The following is a 19,518-nucleotide window of genomic DNA, read 5'->3' as shown; positions in this document are numbered from 1 at the left end:
CGTCCGCCCTTTCCTGGCCAGCTGCCCCCGCCCACCAGCTGTGCTCTGAATCGACTGGGCTCCCCCCTTTCCCTGGCAATCCCCAGAGGTCTACAAAGCGTGGTCCGGAGTGGTGCTTTCCCAGAGCGGGAGCTCATCTATGCCCCGCCCCCTGAAGCTTTGACACTCTTGCAAGCTCGGCCCCGGGTCTTCATTGCCAGAGTCCCTGGCCAGGCCTTGGTGGCGCCCTGCTGTGTGCCCCAGGTGTCTACAGAACCGCAGCTCCAAGTTACATCCGTCTGTGCCCTAGGCTTTGCAGGGCTCTTTCTGGTTCTATGCCCTGTTAGCGAAGCTTCCCTTACCCGAGCACATCTTCCCGCCCCCCCCCCTCCCGCTCTATGGGGCTCACCCTTGGGCCTCCCTGACCAGTCTCCTGCCCTCCTCCCACAGGGAGAAGCGCTGGGTGACTGTGGGTGATACTTCCCTTCGAATCTTCAAGTGGGTGCCTGTGGTGGATCCCCAGGAGGAGGTGAGCACGCCCAACCCCCAGCAAGCCTTGCATCTGGGCAACCTCAGGCAGTTCCCTCCCTACCTTGGCCTCCACCTTCAGTCTGCTTGGAGACTCCAGTGTGGAGCTCAGGCAGATGGTAACGATTATTAGCACACACACACACACACACACACACACACACACACACACACACACACACACACACACACACACACCCCACAATGCCTCCCTCCCTTCTCTGAGCTCAAGACCTAAAACTCAGCCTCCACAACCTGAGACTTCACCTCTTGCTTCTCTGAGCCCAGGTTTCCTTATTTGTGTTGAGGGGGTCTGTACGTGCTCACCAGACCACTGGCTCTGACCTTACCCCTCTCACTCTCAGGAGAGGCGGCGGGCAGGAGGCGGGGCAGAGAGATCCCGAGGCCGGGAGAGACGCGGCAGGGGCACCAGTCCCAGAGGGGGTGGCCCCCTCATCCTGCTGGATCTCAATGGTATGTACAGATCCTGGAATGGGGCGGTGGCGGGGGGGGGGGGGGAGCTACTAGGGGCCCCCTGGCCGACCAGCTTGGCTCTTGTTCAGCAGATGAGAGCAGCAACCAGAGTTTCCATTCAGAAGGTTCACTGCAAAAGGGCACTGAGCCCAGCCCTGGGGGGACTCCCCAGCCCAGCCGCCCTGGATCGCCTACTGGACCCCCAGAAGCGATTACGGAGGATACTCAGCCCCCACAGCTGGGCCAAGAGAGAGGTAGGCCCAGGTGGCTCTCAGGAGCCCTCTCTTCTCCAAAGTTGACCCAGCTTGTCCTTGTACCTAGGCCATGTCCCCTCTCCCCGTCCTGCCCCCGGGGGAGAACCTTCCCTGACCCTGGCAGAAATCACATCCAGCTGCCGTCTCAGTCCCCTGGCTTTGTAGGTAGCATATCACCGCCTGAAATGTTTATGCAAAATTTTTTTTTGCTTGCTTATTGTCTTTTCCTGTTACCATCTCGTGTCAGCCCTACCGATCTTGTTCATTCGTACTGTGGGATACATAATAGATGTTCAGCAAACACCTGTTGGGGGAATAAATAATGCTGATAACCAGAGTGGTTGCTAGCAGCAGAATACCGGCTAACCTAGCCCCTCCCCTGCTGAGGGTTCGGAACACGTCAACGTCTGTCTTTTGTTTTCTCATTCAATCTCCACTGTCACTTTATGGGAGCCATGGTCCTATCATGATTCCTCTTTATACACGGGGAGCCTGTCACCCAGAGAAGGATGGCCAGACTTACAGAGCCAGGGAGCCAACACCTTGGGCCTGAGTCCGCTTCAGCTCCTCTGCCTTGGTATAGTCGGTCCCCCGTCTGGTCAGTGCGACTTTGCAGTGTGGCTGATTTCTCTGCCTCTGGCCCTGCCTTCTCGGGTCTCGCTTGTGCCTGCTCTAGCCTCGCCTCCCGTCCCTCACGGCCTTCACAGAGCTACGGGACAGCTTTTCCTCAAGCACAGATTCCAAGGGATTATCTTCCTGCTTCATATCCCTCAGTGGCTCCGCATGGCCTTTGGGTCTTTACTTTGGCACTGGGGCCGCTGAAACGTCCCCCCCCCCCCAGAACACCGAGACATGGGTGGGCCTCAGGACCATGTCTGGATTGTTCCAGACACTTTTGTTAATGGTAGGACGGGGTGCAGCCCAGTGGTAGAGTGCTTGTCTGACATGCCCAAGGCCCTGCGCCCCATTTCTAATACCACAAAAAGGAGTGAATGAGTGAATGAAAATGCTAGCTAGCACTTACTGAGTGCCTCCTGTGTGCTAAGGGCTTTCCCGGTATTGCTTCACTTGGTCCTCGTGGCAGTGTCTTGGGGTATTGCTGTCACTGTTCCCATTCTGCAGATGATTTAACCGAGATCAGAGAAATAGCTTGCCTAAGGTCAGGATTTGGATTTAGTGCAACATAGAATCTGTGGTCACTAAGCCTAAACTCTGCTGCGCCTCAGTTTGTCTCCTGGCTCACTCTCTACTAACAAAATCCAATGTGAACCTCCCTCCCTTGGCATCTTGGTGCCCTCCTCTGGTCCCCACAGTGTTGTCTTGTGTGGTCGGTGCCCGCCCGTTTCTTTTGCCCCCGGCCTGTTCTCCTGGCACAGAGTGGCTGCTCAGGAGGTACCTGTTCATTTGGCATTCCAGACCCAGGGGGCACACCCGCAGGCAGTACTGAGGACCCCCCGAAGCTGACCAAGGAGGAACCTGTTCCAGAATTGCTGGAAGCTGAGGTGAGAGAGGCCAGAGGCTGGACTCTGGCCTTGTGGGGAATGGGTCTTTGGGGGCACAGGGAGATTGCATTCTAGGGTCCAGGAGGGAGATGTGGACCTAGAACCCACCGAAAGGCTTAAGTGAGGTTGGACTCTTGGGTGAAGAGGATTGTTTCGGAGACACCATCCTGAGGGCTGGATCACGGCTGATTTAAGAGCATTGGAAGCCTGAAATGATCTTGGTGTTCCTCTAAGGATAAAAACAAAAACCTAGGCTCAGAGTGCAGCTTGGTGTTGCTTCCCTTCCTCAGTGAGCACGAGAGCCTGGCCCCTGCATCACACAGACACACATCCTGAGCGGTCAAGTTAGCGTGAGACGTTGCCATGCCTCCCCCTGCAAGGACTACCTTGATTCAGTTTCCCGAAAAATCCAATTCTTTCCCCCAAACAGCGTTGCCGTTGTTGTTGGTCACTTGGTCCTGGGCCAGACTCTGGGTCCCCAGGGGAATAGAGTGGAAAAGGCAGAGGCTAGGAGGCTATACTCCTGGTCAGAGTGGAGCTCACACCTGTCCGCCCTTCCTCTTCAGGCCCCTGAAGCTTACCCTGTCTTTGAGCCAGTGCCACCTGTCCCTGAGGCAGCCCAGGGTGACACAGAGGACTCGGAGGGCGCCCCCCCACTCAAGCGCATCTGTCCAAATGCCCCTGACCCCTGAGAAGCTGCCTGCCTCCTGTCCTGTCGCTCCAAGGGCCCCTTTGGCTTTTTATAAATAAAGACCCTTTTGTAATTTTGTGTCATGTGATTTCCCTGTCAAGGCTGGGGAGGGTCTTTGGAGACAGTTTTGGCTCATGCTCTAGTCCTCAGCCGGGGTCCCCAGGGCTCTGAGATGACCTGTATTCACACCGTGATTAGAGGGCTTGAGCCGGGACCTCGCCTCCCATTCACTCCCACCTTGCCTTCTTCACCGACTTTGACCCTCCCCTGGGACCCAGCAGATATCACAGCTCCCATTTCACTCACAGGAACAGAGGCCCAGAGGGGTAGAGAGGCCTGGGAGGACCCGACTCCTGAACCGTCCCTTCCGTGCGGGGCTCTAGGCCCACACTTCTGTGCTGAGTCCTCTCGTCTCCTGCGTAATTGCCACCTCCTCCTAGATGCCTTCCCTGATTCTAGGCTCCATCAACATCATCTCCTTGGAGTTCCCACAGTCCTTTCCGCTCCCTTCCCTTTGTCTTAGCATTTGTCGGGCTGTTTGGGGATCACGAGTCTGGATTTCTGTCTTTTAGGCTGTAGGCATCTCTAGGACTTAACACTGGGAACACAATAAGCCATGAATGGATGAGTAAACAAATTGGGCTGGGCATGGTGCTGAGGCAGGAGGATTGTGAGGTCCTCTGTCACTGTCTGTGTGGCTCTAGGCAGGTTGTTTCTGCTCTCTGACTTGTTTGTTCACGGGGTAATAACCTGGCCTCACCCCTGCTCTACCCCGCCCCACCCCCACTCCTGGCCAGTGCCCAGTGAGAAACTTCAACCATACAAGCACTTCTTAGTCCGTACTTGTCAGAGAAGCAGGTCAGGTGAGGTAGCCCTGTTTTAATTCTTATCAAAAGGAGAGACTGAGGTTTAGGGAAGAACCATTTAAAATGTCCGAGTGTCTGCTGTAGTATTAGTGGGACCAGGGCTGGCTGGGAAGGCCACTGCAGGCATGTGGTCGTATGCGCTCCTGTTGTTGTGGAAACAGATGACCCCCACAGATTCATAATGCCATCGTTCTGAAGGTCAGAAGTCCAGACTTGGTGTCACTGGGCCAGAGTCAGGGTGCCTGCAGGGCTGGCGCCTGCGGTGGGCTGTCAGGGAAAATCCGTTTTCTTGGCTTTTCCAGCTTCTAGAAGCTACGTGGACTCAGGAATGGATTCAAACTCTGACTTGTCCTCTCCTCAACCCCAGCTAATCTTTCTGCCTCTCTGCTTGTACGATTGCATCTCTTTACCTGGACCTCCGCTGCTCATGTGGGTGTCCTAGGTATACAGGGTCATCCCCTGCCCATCTTAGAATTCAGTCCATCTGAAAATCCATTGACATGTAAAGTAGCATGCTCATATGCTGGGGCTTAGGATATGGACATCTCTGAAGGGCCAATAATCAGTATGACCACATGTGGTAACCTCAGCAATTTTCTGGGTGTGTGTTGTCTCATTATTCCCCTCAGTGACACTGTGAAGTAATGTAAATGCTCTACAAACTGTAAAGTGCCTTGTATGGCTTAGCAGCATGATGTTACAGCCAAGAGTTCAAGTTCTGGGTTTGAATTTCACCATCTGCCTTCAGTTTCTTATTTTCAGTTTTATGTGTATGGGTGTTTTGCCTGGAAGTATACCTATCACCATGTGTGCAGTGCCTGAGGTGACCAGAAGAGGGGGACAGATCTCCTGAAACTGGGGTTACAGATTTTAGATGGTGTGTGGGTACTGGGAATGGAACTTGGGTCCTCTGGAAGGGCAACCAGTGTTCTTAACCACTAAGCCATCTTGCCAGCCCCGTTTTAAAAAATTATTATTTTTAATTATATGTAGGTGTGTGTGTGTGTGTGTGTGTGTGTGTGTGTGCCTGCCTACATGTGGATATGTGTGCATGAGTGCAGATGGCCTCGGAAGCCAGAGGTGTCAAGTCCCCTGGAGCTGAAGTTACAGACAATTGTGAGCCACTGTGTGGGTACTGGGAGCCTGAGTCCTCTGCAAGAGCAGCAAGCTCCTGACTACTGAGCGGTCTCTCAGGTCCTGCTGTCATTCTCAGTGTGATGTATTTCTTTGTTCTCATCTGCCTTGTTTTGTGATCTGTAAAATGGGGACAATAATAATGTGAGCCAGGTGAAACTATTCTAAGAATTAAACGAGGAAATCCATGGGGAGAGAGCCCTGGACTCAGTGCTCAGTAAATGTAAATGACGGCTCTTTTCCTCGGCATCCCATATTACTGATAAGGATGTACCACAGTGTAGGGCAGGTACCGGGGACCTGCCCATCATTGAAGCTGGGCAGGTTCTGGTTCTGTAGCAGGTATCCATTTCTGAGTAGCCTTAAAAGATTCAAGTTCAGTCTTACCTGTTCCTCTCCTGGTCACAGGCCTTGGCTACTGTCCCAAGCCTATTGGATACTTTCTCTGTGGCCAACACCCCCAGCCCTGTCTTGGTCTGTGGGCTGCTCTTTTTCTAGTCACATTCTGCTGCATACATGCTGTGCCTTCCCGTCCCTCCCCAAGTGCACTCTTTGTGGGGACTCTCACACTGCAGGCGCCCCCTTCTTCCCCACTTACCCCTGGCCCATGTCACCTGGGTGCTCTTGGCCCTGTCCTAATTTTTTCTTTATGAACATTCTATCTTCCTGCCTCACAAGACCTCTTCTCAAGTTAATTTCCTTTCTGTTCTGAGCTTGCAGACTCAGTGGCCAAAAGGTGACAGAACCCCTGGGCTGTCCTGAGGGTCCCAGTTTCATTTCCTTATCTACCCATCCTTTCCATTGCCTGTGCTCATCATGTCTCCATCCCCAGTCCCCATTCCTGAGCTGGAATGTCCTGAGTCTCCATCCCGTTATGTAGCTTTAGTCAGGGTTCTCTAGAGGAACAGAACTGGTGGAGTGAATATATGTAAAGATAATTTAGACACTGTTCCATTGCTGTGAAGGGACACCGTGACCAAGGCAGCTCTTATAAAAGGAAGCATTTGATTGGAGTCTTGCTTACTGTTTCAAAGATCGAGTCCATGATCATCGTGTCAGGGATCGTGGTGCTGGAGAAGGAGCTGAGAGCCACCACATCCTTATCCACAGGCAGGTGGGGGAGCGCAAAGAGGGATAGAATGTGACATGCTGGCCTGACTTAGGCTTCTGAAACCTCCAAACCCACCCCCAGTGACACACCTCCTCCAACAAGGCCACACCTCCTAATCCTTCTCAGACAGTTTACCAACCAGGGGCTAAGAATTCAAATATATGAGCCCATGGAGGCCATCCTTATTTAAACTACCAAAACACCTTGTTTTGTTTTGTTTCTTGAGACAGGGTTTCTCTGTGTAGCCCTAGCTGGAACTACTGTAGTAGTCCTGGAACTCACTCTGTAGGCTAGACTGGCCTCAAATTCAAGCGATCTGCCTGCCTCTGCCTCCTGAGTGCTGGGATTAAAGGTGTGAACCATCAATGCCTTTTGTAACTGTGCAGGCTTCCATATTAAACCTAGAATCTCCACTCAGAAGTCCCACATCAATAAACTCAGCCTGATCCAGTTTTTTTTTTATTTATTTTATGTATATGTGTTTTGTTTAGCCTGTATGTGTGTGTGTGTGTGTGTGTGTGTGTGTGTGTGTGTGTGTGTGTGTGTATCTATGTACCACGTGTATGAGTTACAGTTGTAAGCTGCCATGTGGATTCTGGGATCCTCTGGAAGAGCAGTCAGTGCTCTTAACTCCTAAGCCATTTCTTCACCTACCCACCCCGAAATCCAGTTTTATGTTCCTTCCACCAATATCCCACACCCTTATAATCCAGTCCCACACACAGTCCCCAGATGTCTGCTTGACTGAATTAGCAGACTCATCAAGCTCTTTAGTAGCATATCACACCTCCCCGTGGACTACATTTCTACCTCCCCTCTAGGAGCCTGCCTGGCCTTAAGTCTGGTTATAGGTCGAGAGCAACTATTGGTGGCCCCTGGAGGACTTTAGTATTCTCTCGCCTGGCATTTCTTTCAGGGAAAGTCATGGCTGGTTTAGCTGACAGTGAAGAATTGATTTCCTCAGGCAAAGGCAGAAAAGGCAGTGTTTCCAGAAGGGAGTTGGGGTGGGGATGCATCTTTTGCTGAGGGTAGAGAAACTTCTTCCTCAGATGAGATAAACCCTTGAGAATCAGAAGGTTCAGTGTTTTCAGATTCAGTAGGGTCCTGTCACACATCTCCATCCAAATTATAGGGTCCCATTCTTTACCATCTAACGCCCTTACTGTGACTGCTGACACCTTCCGAGGCCTGGACTTGGATTTCCTTTGAAATTCAGCTAATCTTACAATGAGGGCTTTGTTGTGTTTTTCTGCAACTTGAGCTCTGTGGCCGTTGGAGAGAAGATTCCCTTCCAGGGCACACTTAGACACCTTCCAGGGCACACCTAGACACCTTTAGACTGTTTACGGCATCTGGGGCCGGTCAGTTTATCGCTGAGTTCACTGTTTTCCTTCAGCACAGTATCCTGAGAAGTTGGTCAGTTTTATCATGGAACTCATTCTTTTTCTCTGTTAGTTTATCCAGAGATGCTAGGAACAACCAACCAGCATCAATATTTTCCACCAAATTTTCAAAGTTTTTTGTTTGTTTGTTTGTTTTTTTGAGACAGGGTTTCTCTGTGTAGTTTTGGTTCTTGTCCTGGATCTCGCTCTGTAGACCTCGAACTCACAGAGATTCGCTTGGCTCTGCCTCCCGAGGGCTGGGATTAAAAGCATGCGCCACCACTGCCCGGCTCAAAGTTTTATATATAGAGTCGTTAAATTCCTTCTTTTCACAATTAGGTGTATCAGGATAATCAAATGCATCTGTCCCGATACGTTTGTCAGATAGTTCATAATTGGGTTTTTACCGCTCTCCATGCTTCTAGGAGAGGCTTCAGTAACTCAGCAAATTGGAAAGCTTGTTCCAGATACTTAAAGAATTCATCCTTGCCGGGCGGTGGTGGTGCACACCTTTAATCCTAGCACTCAGGAGGCAGAGGCAGGTGGATCTCTGTGAGTTCGAGGCTAGCCTGGTCTACAAAGTGAGTTCCAGGACAGCCAGAGATACACAGAGAAACCCTTGTCTTGAAAAAGCAAAAACAAACAAAAAATTCATCCTTTATACTTCTGTTGCTCTAGAACCAACTGCTCCTGGTACCACAATCTGTACTAGTCGGGGCTCTCTGGAGGATCAGAACTTACAGAATGGACAAATCTATATAAAGAGATTTATTACAGTGGCTTCCAGGGTGTGGTCTGGCTAGTCCAACAATGGCTGTCTCCTGACAGAAAAGTCCAAGAATCCAATAGTTGGCCACGTATGAAGCTGGATGTCTCAGCTGGTCTTCAGTATAAGCTGGAATCCCAAAGATGTAGGCTCTAATACCAACGAAGGCATGAACTTGCCAGGGACAGTGAGGGCGAGAAGCAAAAGCTGCCTTCTTCAGTGTCCTTCATTGAGGCTGCCACCAGAAGGTGTGACCTGGATATGGGGTAGGTCTGCCCACTTCAATGAGCCAATGAAGAAGACTGTCACAGGTGTCCCTGCGTGGGTTTTGTTAATTCCAGTTGTAGTCAGTTTGGTAGAAGTAGCCGTCACAGTGGTCTAGGATGTAGACCTCCAGTCTCCTGCCTCCATCTTCCCAGTGCTTGGGTTACAGGCGTGCACCCCCATGCCTGGTTTCCTGCAGTGCTGAGGGTTGAACCCAGGGCTTTGTGCATGCTAAGCAAGTGCTCTACCGCTGAGCCACGTTCCCAGCCTTGCTCTCCTTTCTTCAAGTGCCAAGAAAAATGCTGCAACAGCTTCCTGACCGTTTCTTGCCTCCCTCTTACCCCTTTGGCCTGGGGTCTTCTGCTGTGCAGTGGGCAGCCCTTCACAAGCCCACATCTGTCCATGGTGCCACCCCACCAAGCCTTCTTGCCTGGCTCCTTCTGCAGGACGTGGCCTCTGCCGCTGCACATCTTCAATTGCATGGCTGCATCACGGTCTCACCTTCCACTGTCTGCTGTACCACGACCCCTGCCTCTCCTCTCCCCTGTCAGGTTCCTCTTGTCTTTCAGACCTCGACTTCACAGCAGTGGTAGCATCTTGCCTCTTTGTCCTTCCATGGTGGGACCTTCCCTGGCCCTGAGGGCCTTGGAATGGTAATGGTCAGCCTAAGACTCAGCATCAGTCTGATGCCCCACGAGGGCAGATGGATCCTCTGAATTGGTGACACGGAGTTACGATGTACTTCCTGTTTGTGGGTACCATTCTTGGCTCTGGGGATGTAACACTAACAAAAAGAGAAAAGAAGCCTGCCTTCAGGAAGTCAGAAAGACACTCAGAGTTCCATGAGGAAGAGGAGATGTCTGGACCAATGCATGTGGGGCATTTTCATTGCTGGGTGACATTGTAGAATGCGTGAACACAAAGTGAGAAAACTATAATGTCCCCCAAGTGGTGCAGGCCTGTGGTAAACGGTCGAATGCTGCTTTGTTGCTGACTGGAGCGTTGTGGGGCTTGTGCAGAAAAAGAGAGATGGGAGAAAGAACCAGTTGCAAATTTAAATAGAGAGGTCGGAAGAGGCACCCCTGGGGCAATGTGTGAAGAAAACCTTGAAGCGATGAGTCTATAAAGCACGTGAAGGTCTGTGTGGAGAGCATTGCAGGCAGAGGGAATGGCCAGTGTGACAGCCCTGAGCGAGGATGTGCTTGGCAACAAGGTCAGTGTTGCCGGAACTGAAGGGAGGAGAAGGGAACGTGGGAAGTGAGTTCGCGTGGGGACGGCCTCACGGGCAGGGCGGACATGGGCTCCACCACTCAGACCGGGGGACCTCAGCAAACTGTCGTTACATTTGATCTTTTGCATTTATTTCTTGTGCATGTAAGCTCACATGCACATGTGCTGCTTACCTCAGTGGAGGTCAGAGGACAGCTTGAAGGGGTTGGTGTTCTCCTGACACCCCATGGGATGCGGGACAGAAATCAGGCCATCAGGTTCGGTGGCCAGCACCATCACCTACATTTAATAGTGTGTGTGTGTGTGTGTGTGTGTGTGTGTGTGTGTGTGTGTGTGTGTGTGTGTGTATGCAAGTGGAGGTCAGAGGACAATTTTTGGGAGTGTCCTTCCACGGGAGGGGTCCTGGGGATAGAACTCAGGTCCTTAGGCTCAGAGCAGTGGTTCTCAACCTTCCTAATGCTGCCACCCCTTAATGCAGTTCCTCATGGTGTGGTGACCCCCAACCATAACATTTTTGTTGTTACTTCAGAATTGTAATTTTACTACTGTTATGAATCATAATATGAATATCTGTGTTTTCTGATGATCTTAGATGACCCTCGTGAAAGGGTTGTTCAACCCCCTAAAGGAGTCATGACCCATAGGTTGAGAAATGCTGGCTTAGAGGTGGGTGTCTTTATCTACTGAACCATCTTGCCAGCCTAATCAATTTTTATTAAACCCCAAAGTGGTCTACCCCTACCCTGCATTGAAACCTTCATGGCGCCCCTTGGACTCGAATTTTTTTTTTTTTTTTTTTGGTTTTTCGAGACAGGGTTTCTCAGTGTAGCTTTACGCCTTTCCTGGAGCTCACTTGGTAGCCCAGGCTGGCCTCGAACTCACAGAGATCCGCCTGCCTCTGCCTCCCGAGTGCTGGGATTAAAGGCGTGCGCCACCACCGCCCGGCTCGGACTCGAATTTTTAAAGTTCCCCAAGCAATACAAAAAGTGCTTCGACTTTTAGGCCTATGGACATCATTTGCTTGGTTTGCATAATCTCGACAGGGTTGACATTTCAAAGTCTGGACTCCTGGCTGCCCTTGAAAGTAGAAATTCTGAAACATTGAGTGTGCCTCCCAGAGTGATTATCACTGGGAGCTTAGAGATACTGGCTACTCCTATGTGGATGAAGTTTGGACTTAATTCTTCCTCTTCTAGTGTTGGCCCTTGTGTGGCCACAGGCTGCTGGTCCATCTGTCACACCCCTCACTTAGTTCTAATAACTGCTCACTGCCCTCCAGCCACTGAGACACAGGCTGCCACTGTCTTCCAGCCACTGAGACACAGGCTGCCACTGTCTTCCAGTCACTGAGACACAGACTGCCACTGTCCTCCAGCCACTGAGACACAGACTGCCACTGTCTTCCAGCCACTGAGACACAGACTGCCACTGTCTTCCAGTCACTGAGACACAGGCTGCCACTGTCCTCCAGCCACTGAGACACAGACTGCCACTGTCTTCCAGCCACTGAGACACAGGCTGCCACTGTCCTCCAGTGACCGAGACACAGGCTGCCACTGTCCTCCAGTCACTGAGACACAGGCTACCACTGTCTTCCAGTCACTGAGACACCAGGCTGCCACTGTCTTCCAGCCACTGAGACACAGGCTGCCACTGTCCTCCAGTGACCGAGACACAGGCTGCCACTGTCCTCCAGTCACTGAGACACAGGCTACCACTGTCTTCCAGTCACTGAGACACAGGCTGCCACTGTCTTCCAGCCACTGAGACACAGGCTGCCACTGTCTTCCAGCCACTGAGACACAGGCTGCCACTGTCTTCCAGTGACTGAGACACAGGCTGCCACTGCCACTGTCTTCCAGCCACTGAGACACAGGCTGCCACTGTCTTCCAGTGACTGAGACACAGGCTGCCACTGCCCTCCAGCCACTGAGACACAGGCTGCCACTGCCACTGCCCTCCAGTCACCGAGACACAGGCTGCCATTTCACACTTATCTTTACCTATAGAGCTCACCTACCAAATTCTTCAGCGTGGCAGACAGGACCTGTCCACGTGGCTCCTGCCCACTTCTCTTGCCCCTCTCCCTGGAGTGTTCTACCTTTTGTTTTGTTTTATTTGTGTTTTCGAGACAGGGTTTCTCTGTGTAGCCCTGGCTCTCCTGGAACTAGCTATGTAGACCAGGCTGGCCTCGAACTCACAGAGATCCACCTGCCTCTGGCTCCTGAGTGCTGGGATTAAAGACATGAGCTGCCACTGCCCAGCGTCTCTACCTGACTTTTAACACAGAAGCTGAGCTATAATCTTAATAGAAAGGTCAGGTGTTCAGGGTCATCCTCAGCTATACAGTGAGTTTGAGGCCAGCATGGGGTGCATGAAACACCATCCCAGAAAAAAAAAAAAAAGATTAAAAAAACAAAACATTAAAGCTTCCTGGGTTTATGTCACTTAGCATCTGCTGTTCCTCTGGCTGGAAAGCTCTTCCAATCCCCTCTCGTTCCAGCAAACACTTACCTCTCAGGCCTCGGGGGTCACCTAACCTTCTGCCTGAAGGTTCCTTGACCTCCAACTAAGTCAGATCCTGAGCATGCTCCTTCCCATGTTGTTGGGTCCCTTCCTTCCTCTGTCCGTAGAAGGCCACATCTGTCCTTCCAGGGCAAAGTGTGTGTGACAGTCACTTTCATCAAAGGAAAATGCAGACAATACATGTGTCAAGGATAAACAGACAGGGCCGAGCACATCCTCTTCACTCGTGAAGTCTTACTTGCTTTCAGGTTACATTTCCGATACGATGTCCGGCTTAGAGATGTAGCTCAGCTGATAGAGCGCTTGCCTAGCATGCATGAATGAAGTCCTGGGTTCAATCCCCAGCATCATGTAAACCAGGCAGGGTCATTCTTGGCTACATAGCAAGTTTAGGCCTCAGATATGTGGCAGTCCCTCACCTGGAGTCCAGTTGAGTCCTCTCTACATATGCATGCACAAGCTTTTACTCTTGTGTCTGCCTCTGCCCTCTCAGAGACTCTCTGTAGAGATCAGGTGGTCTCGGAGTGTTAGGCAAGGGCACTCTGTCTCATCATGGCTTCAGTGGTTCTTCATCGAGTGCTTACTTGGCCAGGTCCTTATAACATACACTCTTCCACTGGCAGAATAGCATCATCCGTTAGCAGGGTGTCTGTCAGGCAGGGGTGTTACCTGGCTGGTGACCCCTCAGCCTCCGCAGAACAGAGGGACAGCACTAGAACCTTTCTGTCCCTTCACACTTGGCTGTGGATTCTCAGGTTGTCATGTGTGGCAGGCCTGTGTGCTCTAGGATGGAGATGCAGGACAGGGATGCGGTCATTCCTAGATTCAAACTGACTCTCTCTCTCTCTCTCTCTCTCATACACACACACACACACACACACACACACACACACACACACACGCTTTAAAAATCTTTAAACCTCAGTGCCGGAGAGATGGCTTAGAGGCTAAGAGCACTGGCTGCTCTTCCAGAGGGCCTGGGTTTGATTCCCAGCACCCCCATGACAGCTCACAACTGTCTGTAACTCCAGTTCCAGGGGATCTGACACCCTCACAACCAATGCACATAAATCAATTATTGAAAACCTTTAAATCTCCAAAAAGCGCTAGAGGTATACTTCAACTGGTAGACTGCTTACCCAGCATGCCCAGAGCCCTGGGTGATCCCTAGTACCACATAGAACTGGGTGTGATGGTCTATACCTGCAACCCCAGTGAAGATAGTCAGCCTTAGGCTTATGCGGTGTGTGTGTGTGTGTGTGTGTGTGTGTGTGTGTGTGTGTGTGTGTGTGTGTATGTGTGTGTGTGTATGTGTGGAGAGAGAGACACACACAGAGAGAGACAGAGAGAGAACCAGCTACTGTCTGAGCGTTGTATGTGCACACACAGCTAGGTGATATTGAGTGAGCACTGTGCCCAGTATAATCTCACAGATCATTCGAACTTCATCAGGTAAGTACTGTTGTTTTCATTTTGCAGACGAGGAAGCTGAGACAGAGAAGTTAATTCACTGTGCTTAGTGAATCATGGGGCAGACTGGAGACTGCTTTTTTTTTTTTTTTAAGATTTATTTATTTATTATGTATACAGTGTTCTGCCTGCATGTTAGAAGAGGGCACCAGATCTCATTACAGATGGTTGTGAGCCACCATGTGGGTGCTGGGAATTGAACTCAGGACCTCTGGAAGAGTAGACAGGGCTCTGAGCCATCTCTCCAGCTTGAGACTGTGCATTCTTTAACTCAGAGTTTGAAGAAGGGCAGGTCATTTTTCCCCCTGTCCTTGGCAGCAGTACTGTAGGGTTCCCTGTATGCTGAGGTCCTCTGAGACAGTCTGTAGCTGCCTGAGAAGTGGAGTTAAAGATGACCCTTCCCAGAGAGGAGTTAGAGCACCCCAAGACTTGACTCTGCTCCCCAGGACCTTTATCTGCACAGTTCTGCCTCTCTCAGGATGAGTTAACTGCTGACTCATCTAGAACCAGCACCCAGGTGCTGCATGCCAGTCTTATGCTGAGTCCATTACAAGTTTTTCTTTGCAAATATCCAGCAAGGGCAGATTATCCCCCATTTTACAGACAAGTAAATCGAGTTTTAGAACAGGGAAGGGAATTACCTTGGCCATAGAGCTAGGGCTTCCCCCAAGGAGCCTGGAGGCCACCCAAGAGTCCACTGTTCTGTGAGCTCCCTAGGGACCTCTTAGATTTGGAAGCTGTACATATGAAGTAGGTAGTGATGGGCACTGTTTCCCAGCAAGTCCCACACTCTCATTGGCTGCAGTTTTGAATCTGCAAGCAAACCATCTCCCAACATTCTAGTAAAAGCAAGCATTTCTTATTTCTCTCTTTCCTTCCTTATTTTATTTATTTATTTATTTATTTATTTATTTATTTATTTATTTATTTATTTATTTATTTATTTTTTGAGACAGGGTTTCTCTGTGTAGTTTTGGTGCCTGTCCTGGAACTCACTCTGTAGCCCAGGCTGGCCTCGAACTCACAGAGATCTGCCTGCCTCTGCCTCCCAAGTGCTGGGATTAAAAGCGTGTGCCACCACCGCCCGGCTTTCTTCCTTCCTTCCTTTCTTTTTTTTTTTTTCTTGAGATAGGGTTTCATGTAGCCCAGGGTATCCTCAAATTCACTATGTAGCTGAAGATGACACCAAACTTTCGATCTTCCTATTTTAATTTCCCAAGTGCCAGTATTTATGCTGTTGTTTAATGCAGTACTGAGTGAGGTTCAAACCCAAGGTTTCGTGCATGCTAGGCAAGAACTTGACTAATTGAGCTCTATCTCCAAACCTCAGGTTTTTTCCTTCAAATTCAAAATATGAACTCAAGGGTCTTTGTGAAGAGGGGACTCTTATGAATGTGGGTCATAAGGTAGGCTCAGAGGAACATTCTTCCTCTAGGTTCTAGAGCACCATGTGTCATGGAATCTGGGGAAAGAACGTGGCCACTTTTGAACTTGGGGATGTAAGTGTGATAGGGACAATGGTTCCTGCTTAGTGTGCAGGGTCCTGGGCATTATCAGAGGTTTTTTTGGTTTTGGTTTTTCAAGACAGGGTTTGTCTGTGTAGCTTTCGAGCCTGTCCTGGAACTCACTCTGTAGATCAGGCTGGCCTCAAACTCACAGAGATCTGCCTGCCTCTGCCTCCCAAGTGCTGGGATTAAAGGCGTGCGCCACCAACACCCGGCAATCAGAGATATTTTTGCATGTGTATAAACACACAGCACACACAATGTCCAGCCATGCACCCACTTTCTCACTCCAGTTCTCTAGGCTGTGAGAAGAGAGTCTTCTTAGAGATTACGTCACTCTGACCTCTAATTTCTGTTTATTTCTCCTGTCATCTGTGCTGGGCCCACACTGCACTCTTAAAAAAGATAACCAGCTGGGGTGGTGACACACGACTTTAATCCCAGCACTCAGGAGACAGAGACAGATGGATCTCTGTGAGTTCGAGGCCAGCCTGGTCTACAGAGCTAGTTCCAGGACAGACTCCCAAGTTGCACAGAGAAAGCCTGTCTCCAAAACCAAACAAAGGGTAGCAAACACTAGGTGTTACCAGCAGGGGTCTGCGGAGGACAGGAATGGCTACTCCCTGCTCTGGCCCCTTTCTCTTGGTCTTGTTACCAAGGATGGCCTCAGAGTCCTGCACGGCGACCTCCAGTGTCAGCCTCCCTGATGCTGGGACACAGGTGTGCACTGTGTCTGCTAGAACACTACATTTAGACAGGGTGGGCTACATAAGACCCTGTCTCAAAACCAACAAAACAGACAAACCCCCGAACGGTAACGGACTGGGGAGCCAGCGCCAGGTCACTGCAGAGGTTGGATTTTCAGCTACAGCTCTGCTCCCGTCAAGCTTAGCTCATGTCCCTCCTACATTTTCCCTGTGACTGTCAACTGCTGCAGCCAGTGAAAAAACTGTCATGATTACAAAGCAAAATGTGGCCGGGGTCTGGAGAGATAGCTCAGTGGTTCAGAGCTCTTGCTCTTCTTGCAGAGATCCTGGGTTCTCTTCCCAGGCTCACATGGAGGCTCACAACCATCTGTAACTCAAGTCCCAGGGGATCTGGCTTCTAAGGGCATGGTGTACACATGTGGTGCTTATACGTACATATGGGGAAGCAGTCATACATGTAAAATAATATCTAAGACATTTTTAAAAGTGAGACCTGGAAGCTGAGAAGAAAAGGAAGGTAAAGTAGAGGCTATAAGAAAGAGAGCTGGGTGGTGGCGCTGCCTTTATTCCCAGCACTTGGGAGGGAGAGGCAGGTGGATCTCCGAGTTCCAGGCCAGCCTGGTCTACAAAGTGAGTCCCGGGGCTACACAAAGAAACCCTGTCTCAAAAACAAAGCAAACAAACCTCTTTTCTAGTTATTTTATTTTTGTATTGATGTAATAAGTTGTCATGCATTTAGTGGCTTAAGACGACACCGATGGCTGCTGGTGCCCATTGCTTGTAATCAATCACAGCACTTACTCTGGACGGTGAGATTGGAGGATCACAAGTTCTCGTCTCAAACAAATAAACCCAGATTGATTGTGTCACAGTTGTGTAAGTCAGGTGTCCACCACTGGTCTCTGTTGGTGTGGTCATGTCTGTGTGTTCCTCTCTGGAGGCCACAAGGGGAAATCTGTGTCGCTGCCCTTTCTGGCTTGGGTAGACTCCCTACACTCCTTGGCTCATGGCTTTGTCACCATTTGAATTTGCCTTTCCAAAGTCCTATGTCCTCTGGTCTCAACCAGAACTAATTCTCTGATTTCAGAGACCCTCGGGTTTACATGGGGTCCACCTGGACAGTCTGGGATAATCTCCATAGCACAATATCCTTCATCACAGGCAAAATTCCGAGCTCCAGCTGGGACTTGAAGGTCATGGAGGTCCCAGCTTGACCAGCTGTGATCCTTTGGCATATCAGCACTTCACTTTCTATTGGCAAAGATTTGTTCAGCAAACCCAAGTGGGACCAAACCGATCCCCTAGCTCTTCTTTTCAGGTCTGTTTCTTGTGGCCATTGCCAGTACCAGTTAGAATATTCAAGGTTCAATCAGTGTGGTAACTTGAGTATAATTGGCCCCCGTAATCTCATAGGGAGTGGCACTCTTAGGAGATATGGCTTTGTTGGAGTGGGTATGACCTTGCTGGAGGAAGTGTGTCACTGTGGGGGGGGGCTTTGAGGTTTCCTATGCTCAGGGTACCGCCCAGTGTCTCAGCTGACTTCCTGCTGCCTGCAAGATGTAGGACTCCCAGCTACTCCAGCACCACATCTGCCTGCACGCTGCTATGCTCCCTGTCAAGATGATAATGGACTGAACCTCTGAACTGTAAGTGAGCCACACCAATGAAATGTTTTCCTTTATAAAAGTTGCCGTGGTCGTGGTGTCTCTTCACAGCAATAGAAACCCTAAGACAGTCAAGAAGCAGAACTACAACAGGAAAGTTTAGTACACAGAATTATTTTGGGGTGTCATGGCACACGCTTGTAATCTCAGTACTTGGAAGGCTGAGGCAGGAAGATCACAAGTTCAAGGCCAATTTGGGCTGTAATTTTGAGACCTTGTCTCAAACAAAGGAAAGAATTGTTAATAAATGATTTGAATGTAGGGGCTGGGCTGCAAAGAGCCAAAATAATTCTAAAGAATACGTAAATTACAGATAACAAGATTGACCACTGTTCCTAAAGCTGAATGTTAAGGAAGAGTCCTTACCAGGGCTAAGAGTCACTGGAAAGAACGTGACAGGTAAGTCACTCAACAGTGGAATGTCCTAAGAGCCTGTCCTCTTTAGTGTCAGGTGAAGCTGCCTGGAACCAAGGACCGTGGCAAGTGTGCTTGGCCGGGGCCAGCACTGGAGAGCTTTGCTGGGACTCTAGCAGAACTAGACTGACGTCCCCCATGGGATCTGCTTGGGGAATGCATGCGTGTCTTTCCCAGCCCTGCTGCAAGGGATCAAACACTTTGGAAAGACATGTCAGGACAGGACTCAAGCAGTGAAGAGTGCAGGACTGGGAGGAGCGGCCAGACACACAGGTAGTCCGGTGCTTCTAAGACCGTTGCTATAGAAACCAAGCTCTGGGGAAAGACTGCTGTGCCACCGTTCTGCATAGAGAAAGCAGCATCAAGGTCAAGGTGCAGTGTGTGTGCAAAGATGTCTAAGCGTCAGAAATCTGTGCTTGCAAATGCAGTATATGGTCTGGATTTTGCATGTTGGGAGAGGAAGCCTGGTAAGGGACCTGCAGCCTCCCTGGGGCTCTTTGTCCCAGACGTCCGTCCGTGTGAGGCAGAGGACCGCCAGGATGTCCCCATTTACTGGCCCAGCCAAACTGCCTCCAGAGACAAGAGAAATGTAAAGCTCAGCAGGACTAGAACCAGGCAGACCAGCTACTTCCTCTTGCGATGTTCTTCCAGCGCCCTCTGCTGACACACTTAATGTTACGCTCTGTGAACCATCTAGTTGTGCCCATGATCAATCTTAAAGAAGGTACTAGAAGAACTTGGAAAAGTAATAAACTGAATCCCCACTGAGGCCCTGTGACCCACAGACTGAGGGCCAATATGGGAGCAGGGGAAGGTTGAATAAAAGGTTTGGAAGATTCTCTCTAGAAGACCCATGAAAGACCACGGCGCTGAGGAAAACACAGAGATGAATGCAAGGGCAGTGGCATTTATATCTATCAGTCTGGCCTGGACAGAAATGATTCGGATTCTGGAGAATGGTCGAAATAACTATAGACTCTATCAGGTGATGACCCCGATTGCAGCTACCACGTCAAGTACATCTTTCTCAGAGCAAATCAATATGGCTCTT

General features: G+C 50.2%; 1 protein-coding gene across 6 annotated transcripts in view; it reads left to right on the top strand.

The window, feature by feature from the left end:
* Positions 1 to 19,518, top strand: part of Bcl7c (BAF chromatin remodeling complex subunit BCL7C) — a 29,338-nt gene that overhangs the window by 326 nt on the left and 9,494 nt on the right. For 3 of the 6 annotated variants that reach the window (XR_013045255.1, XM_006977035.4, XM_076553037.1), the window contains exons 2-5: positions 430 to 508; positions 873 to 981; positions 1,071 to 1,235; positions 2,652 to 2,737. Coding sequence is in view for 5 of the 6 variants with exons in the window: in XM_006977035.4 (XP_006977097.1) it covers positions 430 to 508; positions 873 to 981; positions 1,071 to 1,235; positions 2,652 to 2,737 (439 nt within the window). In the remaining variant the exon portion in view is untranslated. Of the gene's footprint in view, positions 1 to 429; positions 509 to 872; positions 982 to 1,070; positions 1,236 to 2,651; positions 2,738 to 3,303; positions 3,502 to 19,518 lie in introns of those variants that run through there. The other 3 variants (XM_006977037.4, XM_006977038.4, XM_006977036.4) reach the window with 3 other exon arrangements.

Source organism: Peromyscus maniculatus, chromosome 1 (assembly GCF_049852395.1).
Source record: "Peromyscus maniculatus bairdii isolate BWxNUB_F1_BW_parent chromosome 1, HU_Pman_BW_mat_3.1, whole genome shotgun sequence".
NCBI lineage: Eukaryota > Metazoa > Chordata > Mammalia > Rodentia > Cricetidae > Peromyscus > Peromyscus maniculatus.
Note: the sequence above shows the minus strand (reverse complement) of the source record. Positions and strands in the feature narration are given on the sequence as shown.